At 54.3% G+C, this 9,802-nt stretch overlaps 1 protein-coding gene across 1 annotated transcript; it reads right to left on the bottom strand.

The window, feature by feature from the left end:
• Positions 1-3,474: 3,474 nt before the first annotated feature.
• MSX1 (msh homeobox 1) lies at positions 3,475-6,000 on the bottom strand. The gene is made up of 2 exons (XM_015862527.3): positions 5,473-6,000; positions 3,475-4,272 (listed from the first exon to the last, which is right to left on the bottom strand). Exons 1-2 carry the CDS (start codon positions 5,906-5,908, stop codon positions 3,842-3,844), a joined length of 867 nt encoding a protein of 288 aa, XP_015718013.2. The 5' UTR covers positions 5,909-6,000; the 3' UTR covers positions 3,475-3,841.
• Between the last annotated feature and the right edge of the window lie 3,802 nt (positions 6,001-9,802).

The raw sequence follows: 9,802 nt of genomic DNA, 5'->3' as shown, positions 1-9,802 counted from the left end.
GGAGGGAGAGAAGTGCCACGCTACTTCCAGCAACTTACTGGGTGCATTGTATCAGATCCCAAGCAATAGAAACCATACTTTTCATTCCTTCACTGCTGGATTTTATTTGGATTTCCCCTCTGGCTCTGAGGAGTTTCCTGACCACGAATCTCTTCAGGTGGCCTCTATTTTTACATCTTTTTGGACACCTCAGTGTCTAATGTAAAATCAAACATGTCACTAGGAGAGATGAAGAACAGTGATCTCTGAGCCAGTAATGAAGAGGTGACTGGGATTTTCATTTTGCTTACAAAATACCTCCATGCAGAAGTTTACCTGCAATAGGGCATACCCTGGGGACCCGGTGCTAAATCTCCTATTTCTGAATGCAGACGTCCAGACGGCGTTGCTCAGAAGACCTCTCACTTTAGGAGGAAAGCTGATGTGAGGGGGGACCCCGCTCATAAGGAATGATGAGAGTCTCACTGGCAATGAGGAGCAGGTTCACCCCCTCCCCTCCAGCCCCGACAATGGGCACAGGCGGCAGTTCTGCTCTGCGGCAGTTTCGGAGCGCTGTGTTCCCAGGCACAATCCCGAGCAGCGGGAGAGGAGGCTCTGCCCAACTGAATGTATCCTGTCCTCACTTCGGAGAACGGGCTTTTAGCTCCTGATTCACTTGAGAACTATGGAAAACGTGAGACTCAAGGAGAAGAAGGGCATGCATGTGTGCTTTGCGTTAAATCGCAGATTATGCAAGAAACCCTAAAACGAACAGAAATTCGGAGCAGACAACAAATGCATGGTTTCTCCGAAGATTTGTGCAGCAGTTCTCCGTTCTCTCTGAAAGCAATAAGAGTTTCCCCTCTGCCCGAGCCCCGCAGACGGACTGCGCTGTTTGGGGAGCAAAGATGCAAAGAGCCGATTCGGGGCAGAAGCGCGCAGCCAAACACTTTCTGGAGGGAATAACCGTATAAAAATGGCTTCCCTGTTTGTGTCCGTGTGTTTGCTCACCCGCCGGGCTATGGCCACTGCGCGCTTCATTTCCTTCCCACCGTGGAAAGTGTGGCATCAGTGTGTGTGCGCTCCACGTAGGCGCTCGGGGCCCCTCTGTTTTCTCGCGTCTATCGGCCGGGGCTCTCTGGGAGCGTGTGTGCAGATATGCAACGGGGAGGGGGGACCGGAGCGGCTGGGGGCGGCGGGCGGAGGGGAGTTATTAGGAAACTTTGCTTTGGCTGCTCTCTATCCTTGGGGCTGCGTGGCGCCAGCACCCTCAAGTTGAAAGGAAAACAGCCATTCTCACTTCCAACTGCCCACTGAGATCCTTAAGGCGACAAAGACACAAAAGTGAGTTTTATTTGCTGGTAAGCCAGAGGCAAGAAAAAAGAAAAGCCAATTCCCCCTTAAAAAGAGCCGACAAATCCTTTTTGCTCTTTTGTGTGAGCTTTTCCTATTCACATAGAGCGTTCATCCGTGTGATTCCCAACTTATTGTCATTACTTAGTTATTAATTGTTCTCATCTGGGTTTAATTGAGCAACCAAGGACTTTAGCCCAAGGGTCAGGGGGAAATCTTAAAGCAAAGACACGTTCAATAGGAATCCTGCGCTTCGAATATCCATCCCGAGTTGACATAATGTAAAAAAAAAAAAAAAAAAAAAAAAAATACAGACAAAGCGGAGAGATGAAAGGGACCCGAATCGCCCGGAGCCCCGCGTTGTTGTGCCGCAGCCCGAAGGTGCGGGAGGAAAGGGCTTGCGGGGCCGGCTCCAGCGGTGCTCGCTGTTTCAAATCTCCCTATTTATTTCTTTTTCTTTCTTTTTTTAAAGACCGTCTTTACTGGATCAACGCGACCCCCTGAGCGATTAGATCTTCCCCCCCCCCCCCCCCCCCCTCCAAAAGCCGCGGTCTAATCGCGCAGAGGCGAAGTTTATCTCCAGCCTTTTTTCTGCCGGAGACGCAACGTGGGAAAAAGCCGGTAGCTCTCTGCGGCCGTGAGGCGTGGGGATGGACGCTGGGGTCAGGATCACAGGCACCGGCAACACAGAAAAGGAGCGATCGGAAAAAAAGAAAGGCAGGAAAGAAACAAAAAATAAGGAAAAAAGAAAAAAAAAGAAAAAAAGAAAAAAAAATAAAAAGAAAGAAAAATAAAAAACAACACCTCACCCACTCACCCCAACCCAGCGAAGGAGCGAGAGATGAGAAGAGGGGGATTAGAGCTGCGAGCACTACAGAAAGCGGTTGGGTTCAGGTATGTTGTTTCGCTGAGTTATTGAAAGCATCATTGATATTTAGAGGATGATAAAAGTCCCGCCTCGCCCCCAGCTACAGTCTCGCTGGAGCCGCGGTGCCTGCAGAAGATTGCCCAGCCTCATTACAGCAATTATTTTCCTTCTAACTTTGCCTCAACCTTAACGTTTTAAATTGCTGCAAATGAAAGCAGTGGGGGGGGGGGGGGAAGAAAAGAAAAGGGGAAAAAAAAAAAAAAAGAATGGAAAAAAAAATTAAAATAAAAAACTAGAAAAAGACCTAATAGTCCCAATTTCGCTGCGCTCATTCCCAGAAAGTAAAGACAAAGCACTACGCTATATATATACATATATGTATATTAAAAAGGGAAATTAACACTCCCTTACTCTAACGACACAACGAAACTGGGTCTGGGGGCAATGAAGGGTCCCTGGGCTGTCACCCAAAAAGGGAATGCGGCGGCTGCGGTGCTGGTAGACCGTGAGCGGCCCGGCTCGGCACAGCGCAGCCCAGCAGAGCAGCCCGCTGGCTCGGCCGTACTCGGAGCTTTCAGTCCGGCCGCGGTGACCGCTCCCAGCGGGGCTGGCCACTGTGGGCTGCAGGGAGCCCGGATTTGCGATGCCGAGCAGGGACAGGCGCCGAACGGTCCCGGCCCGCCATCCCGAGTGCAGCGGGGCTCTCCGGGTGCTGCGTCTTCACGAGCAACTCCATCTCTATATCCCATCTTCGGACAGCTCTGTCCCCGCTACCTCAGCCCCAACATTGTCTCTGGTCATAGAACTTACCTTGCAACACCTCGACACGGATACCCCCGTCTCCTCCCCAGCGCCCCACATGGCTCCCTTCCCCTGAGCTTGGGCTGCAGAGCAGCCTCAGTTCCTCGGCCCCGACGGGGAGGAACAGGTAAACCCACCCCTGCAGCCATCGGGGCTGCAGCCTGGCTCTTTCCCGGCAAGAGGGGGAAAAAAAGGAACGATTTCCTCCAGGCTGGGCCACGCAGATGCGTGGGGTAGTCACTACAATATCAACAGCTCCAGAGCTGGTGATGCCGCTGTAAAGAGGGGACGGAAAAGCATCTCAGGCAGCTGCAGGGTAAGGAGACACAGCTTCATTGCACCAGGTGTGTAGTACTCCCAGGCAGGAGGAATAGCCTCTAGCAGGGCCAGTCTGCTCTCCTGTCCCCCATACACATTCGGCCTGCTGTAATTGCCAAAAGAACAAGGAGCAAAGAAAGTACATGAAGCAAACAGTAGCTTAAAATTAATTTATTTAACAAATATAGCTATAATATAAATGATAATAAAATTTCAAATATACAGTATATTACATAGTACACAGAGAGAGCCCCTTCCTCAGGAGCTGGCGGAGGAATGGCCACAGGTTAACAGCTGTCCTGCAGGGACAGGAGAGGCAGCTCTGCCTCCCACCCTTGCCTTGCAGAAATGTCCTTCTGAGCTGCCTTTGTACCCTTTCTCTGCCACAGTTCCTTCCCCAGGTGCCAGTGGGGCCGCATCACGGGTTCCTTCCTGCCAGGCATAGAACAGCTCCCGGGGCCGCAGGTCTGGACAGGGGGGAGCGGAGAAGTCTCTGCCGGGGGCTGCATGGGCAGCTCGGCCCTATGTAAGGTGGTACATACTATATCCCACATGCGCCGTGTACAGTCCCACAGGGGCCACAGGCAGCCCCGCTCGCTGGAAGGGGCTGGAGGCTCCATACAGGGATGCTCCGGCCACCGCTGGGCCGCCCAGTGGGAAGGAGATGCCAAATGCAGCAGGCGGGAGCATGGGCTTGGCTGCCATCTTCAACTTCTCCAGCTCAGCCTCCTGCAGCCTCTTGGCCTTGGCGCGGCGATTCTGGAACCAGATTTTCACCTGTGTTTCGGTGAGGCTGAGCGAGCTGGAGAACTCAGCGCGCTCAGCGATGGACAGGTACTGCTTCTGGCGGAATTTCCTCTCCAGGGCCAGCAGCTGGGCCGTGGTGAAGGGCGTGCGGGGCTTCCTGTTGGTCTTGTGCTTGCGCAGGGTGCAGGCGGGGGGACTCAGCCGCCCTGAACCACAGCAGTGAGAAGAAGAGACATAGGTTAGCAGCGGCCTCATACATCCTAGGACAGACATCGGGGGAACATCATGTCCCCACGCCTCTTAAAGCAAAGCCCCCAAAACTCCACCATTTGGATCTGTTGGGTGTCCATGTCTGGGCAAGCTTAAAACCCATGAAGAACATGGGTATTTCCCCAAGTTTCAAAGAGTTTTAAAACTCCTGACCAAGAGCCCTCCCAGCCATTTGAGCTCCATGGGGATATCTCCTCTGGCTCCATGGCAATCCCCCACCAGAGCACATATGAAGGGACCAGGCCCTGCAGAGACTCACAGCATCCCTTTATCTGAATTAAGGAAAAAAGGATAGACTCAAAGGGCTGTGCTGGCTTCTGGAGCTCACAGCCTCTTTATTAGGACCCCGGGTACATGGTTAAACCTGTAATTAATGAGGAACTGCGAATTCACACTCAGCCTCTATCAGCACTCCATTTCTCTCCTCGTATATAATATTAAGAGGTTCTCCTTGCTCCGTCCCGGGTTTACTTAGGAAAAATAATACAAAACAACTTTCACTTCCTTATCTAAATAAATCCACTTTTTGAGAAATGTTTCTTTCTTCCGAAGGCAGAAGCAAAGAAGCGAACACCCAAAGGCAGCCCCAGCGCTGCTCAGCCCGCTCCAGGGACACTGCGGGCGGCCGCGATCCCTCTGCTCAGCGTCGGGCTTAGTTCGTATTACCCCGTATCAAGGCAGCGAAACGACGGGAACCGCCGCTCTTCGGATTGACGGAATAGAGGCTCAGGGGGCTGCAGCCTGCACAAACGCGGACGCACTGATGGGACCGCATCTCTGCGGGTCCTCATAAAATATTTAAGGCCACTTTCAGAGGGGAAAAAAAAAACAACACAAAAACACAACCCACAAAACAACCACATCCAAACAGTGCTGGAGCCGAGAGCCGCTCGCAGGCAGAGCCCAGAGTTAACTATAAGGGCAGAGCTGATTTTTTTTCTTTGCCTCCCTTCCCCGGTTAACATTTGGCCCAGCAGTCGCCCTGACGTTCCCTCTCCCTTCTCCGCCGGAGCCGCCGCCTTCAAGCGACATTCACATCATTTCGGTGGTTTGGAAACCTCCGCCCGGCCGCGCAGCGCTGCCCGATCCCGGTCTCCCCTTTTCTTCCCTTTTCTCCCCCTCCCACCTCTACTTACTGGGCGGGGGCGGCGAGAAGCGGGGGTTCTGCATCCATGGGCTCCGCTCCGGCTTCTCGGGGCTTTCAGCCTTAAGCAGCGCGTCCTCGGGCAGTTTGCCCAGCGCCCCGACGGACGGGAAGTGGCCGCCGAGAGGCAGCGGCGACGTCGGTGCTTCCGTCGTCAGAGCGCCGAGGTTGGCTCGGGCAGAGCCCAGAGGGGGCCCGGAACCCTCGGGGCCGTCCCTGCCGCCCGGCGGCTTCCTGCGGTCGGCCATAAGCGCTTCCACGCTGAAGGGCAGCGGGGAAGGGGACACCTTGGTTTTGTCGCTCTCGTCCTCGCCGCCCATCGCCGCCGCGACGGGGAGGCCGCCGCCGGGCTTACTGAAGGCGGAGGCGGGCGGCTCGTCGCTGCGGACGCCGGTTGGCGAGGTGGTCATGTCTGCAGCCGGGGCCATGCAGGGTCGCCCCGCTGTCGCCGTGGTCCGCGGGAGCGGCGGCCGCGGCTCATGAGGGCGCGGCGGGGTCGCGGGAGCCGTCGGCGCGGTCCGGCCCCTCGGCGGGCGGCGACGGCTGATAAAGCGGCGCGGGAGGCGGTGCCACCCAATCGGGGAGGAGGAGGGCGGGGCGAGCGCTCCCCATTGGCAGAGGAACGACGGCGGCTCGACGGCGGCCCCGGGAGGGGGAGCGGAGCGGCGCGGCCCGGCCGTCGGGGCGGCGTGGGGAGCGGGCGGTGCGCTGAGCTCGGAGAGAAGGGCCCGAGCGGCGGGGCTGGGGTCGGGAACAACACGGCACCGGGTGGGGATCGGACGTCGGAGTATGTTTGCTAACGTCGGGGAAACGGAGGTGGAGGAGCGGAGCTGAGCGGACCGAATATGGGAGCTCAAAAGGAGCTCTGCGAGTAGTAGAGGAAGAAGAAAAAGGAAAAGGAAAGACAAAAAGTGCTGTCTTGTGGTTTTGGTTTGTTTTCATATGAACGTCGGCCCCGAATTGTGTTTCCTCCGTGTCCCGCGGCTTAGGTGCGTGTGTGACGTGGGATGATTAAACGCTCGCTCGCCTAAAAAGAAGCATCCCAGCCCCCGCTCCATGAAATCCCGGCTATTTGGTTTTGTAAATGCTCGTTACGAGCCCTTATACCCCCGCCCAGGACGGACGTGCGGTATCGGGGGCCGTTCGTACACCGCGATGGCCGCTCGCAGAGAAAAGTTTATTGATAGCTGCGGGGCTATAATCTCCGCCAAACACAGGAGGCTCCGCACTCATTTAAGGGTAATTATCCAAACGGGAGTGTAGGAGAAATCCCTTTTAGCCGGACTCAATAAAGATGGGAGATTAGAGGCAGATAAATTACGTAATGAATTGATAGAACAGAGGTTTTATGACCTGATAAGCAACGGGATCTGGTTGGAATGGACCAGCTTAGCTCCACACACGGCGCACGGACGGCGTGTATATATGCTATGCATGCAATGGGTGCTGCCCTGCATCCCTACCACCGACGCACGGAGCTCCGGATGCCGCCTTCCGGAGTAGCGCAACGTACCCCGCGGTGCCCGGGCCGGTATCCCGCTGCCCGCAGCCCCCTCCGGGCCGGGGCGGGGCAGGGCGGGGGGGTCGGGGGGAGTGGGGTGGGGGAGCAGAGCTCGGAGGAGCGGCTGCATCGCTAATTGCGAGAATAAACAATCTGTCACGATTAGTCAGTGCCCCTAATAGGCAGACAAGCGATGTTGTTTTTAGGCGCCAGCAGCGGCCGGATCAAAGGCTCGGCCCGGAGGGGACCATTGAGGACGTTAACCCGCATCGGGGGAGCGAGGCGCCTCGGCCCTGGGACAGCGGTACGCCGGGGCGGATAGAAGGGTTTGACGCTCCCACCGCAAGGAGATGAGCCTCAACCCCGAATTAAGAACCCAAATAGCGGTGAGGTTTGTCCCGCTTTGTCCCCTCGATCCTACAGGTAGGATCACGGCTTTTTTATTTTTATTATTTTTATTTTTTTAATCCTCATCCCGATCGTAACCGTGCGAAAGGGAAATAAATAAATAAATAAATAAATAAATAAAGCGATGTGTTTACCAGCCCTCCATGAGCTGCTTTCGATCTCCTTTTTGATGGAAATATGAAAGGAAAAATAGGGCTGCTCTTATTCGTTTTGTTTTGTTTTTTTTCCCTATTTCTTCTGCAGGACATTGGGATGCCTCTGCGGTTTGAGGAGCTCAGCCCGTGTTCCGTACCGACAGAAAGATCCGCTCTCGCTGATACCGAGATAATCAGCTCTGGGTCTTCCCCCCCCCCCCACCCCCCCCAGCACTGAGCGCCTCGTGCTTATGTTTCTGTCACACTTGGTGGTGTTTTCATCCCTGCATCGCAGCGAGCTCTCGGCTCTCACTCGCTCTGCCAGCAAGCAGACGGGCAGGCAGTGAACTTTTCCTTCGTTTCTTGTTCCTTCTTTCCTTTCTAAATGAAATACGCGGGCTTTGGGTAAGAAAAGAAGAACTCGGTTTACAAAACGAAATCTGCCCCGGCGTGGTTTTTCTTGTTTAGCGGACGATGCTCGACACACAGGGCTCTCTTCCTTATCGCCGTGTGAACAGCGCTGGAATTTAGGAACTCTGTGTGCTGACGCGTTGGTGCCCTCACCCATTTTAGGTGTCTCGCTCTAACATACCTCTATAAGAGAAAACGAAGTGGAAGGGCAGGGCGGGACGGAAGGGGGGGAAGGAGGGTGGAATAGGTGACTTTATTGGTGCTTGTTCCAGCCTAGGGCTTTTATGGGGAGTCGTGCGCTGCCCTTAAAGCACTTGTGCAAGATAACAATATTGGGCAATTAGCATCCCAAACAGTCCCGTTTCAGGGGATGAATGCGCAAAGCAAAGCCATTACCCATCGCGTTTTATTTCGGTGGGAATACAACAACAAACGCTGGTGGGAGCCAATGGGGGATGGGGAGGGAGGACGGGAGGCAGCGCTGAGCCGATTCAGGGCATTGTCTGCCTTTTGTAAACGTTATCTTTTGACTTAAAGGCAGGGGTAGGACAGAAGAGAGTTGTTGTTTCCCTTGTTTCTATTTTATTTCTCCCTTTTAGGACACCGGGCAGCCCTGGGGGACTTTGGGACACGGGGATGCAGGGATGTGCTGCTGTGCCCGCAATGGGCACTTCTGCACGCTCTTTGCACGCTCTTTGCGCTCTCCCCGAGTGTCCGCTGCCACCCGATCGGCTCTGCCCGTGGGAACACTTCAAAATAGCGAAGATCTATCGCAAGCGGTAGCACTGATTCGCGGGTTTTACGAGCCTGCAACGCCCTTCAAGTCCCAACTCCCTCCCGCTCCAGTCATTGCTCTACTGAAAATGGGAAAATACCCCGCTTCTGCCCTTTCCCTCTCTTTCTCCCTTTCTGCCTAAATCAAACAGAACCCAAACTACTTTTAGGGTTTCAGACACTGGGGCTGCTCCCGGGGAGGTGCAGGGACTGCGCACGACAGCACCCTCGCTTCGAGCCGTTCCCGTCCCTTCGAGGCTCGAGAGCGGAGCTGAAAGGAAAGCACTATTTCAAGTGGCCCAAATTAATTTGATCGCGACATTATGATGCACTTGGAAAAGATGAAAGAAAAGGCTGCCCGTCTCCTCCAAGATCTCTATAATTATAGATAATATATCCTATTTCAAAGCAATTAGCTCAATCAGGCGTAACGAGGCACTTTGCTGCCAGGGAGTAACAATGCCTTACGGTTATTTAAGCTTCAAGATGTCAAGCAGACTCTCTGCTCTGCCCGAGAGGGAACTTGGCTGCCTTGGTGCAAGCCCCATGGCGAAGGCAGCGGTTCCTCTTTAGTGACAACAAACCTGTTTGACTTCAGCGTTATTTTTACAGCTCCTGCAGATGTACCAAAGGAAAATCACTTCTCCAGGGGAGTTTGGGGCCGGCATTTGCTTGTCGTCCCCACTGCCCTTCGTCGGAGTCTTTCCCCCGCTCCTTCAGTGTGTTTTTCTGTGGGGGATTCTGTCTGCTTCTCAACGAGAGTGGAGGAAAAAGTATTTTCGGGATGAGCTCCCACGGCCTCCTGGTGCCAACCGGCCCCTTACAAAGCTTTATTCTGAGCTCTCCTTGGTTTTGTTGTTTTGTTTTGTTTTCTGCCTTTCACTATTTATCATTATTATTATTATTATTATTATTTTGACCTTGAATGCTCTCAGATGCCAAAGGTCCCAAAGCAAGGTGAGCATCCCACTGCCTCACCCAGAAGTGAGCTGCTGGGCCGTGGATGTGCATGCCCGAGTGCAGAGTGGAGTCTGCCTGAAACCCAGGTGGGGAGGAGAGGCTGAAATGCCGAAATCCCCTTGTCTTCACTGAAA

The sequence above is a fragment of the Coturnix japonica genome, chromosome 4, assembly GCF_054131305.1.
Source record: "Coturnix japonica strain WE chromosome 4, WE-NBRP24, whole genome shotgun sequence".
NCBI classification, from domain to species: domain Eukaryota; kingdom Metazoa; phylum Chordata; class Aves; order Galliformes; family Phasianidae; genus Coturnix; species Coturnix japonica.
Note: the sequence above shows the minus strand (reverse complement) of the source record. Positions and strands in the feature narration are given on the sequence as shown.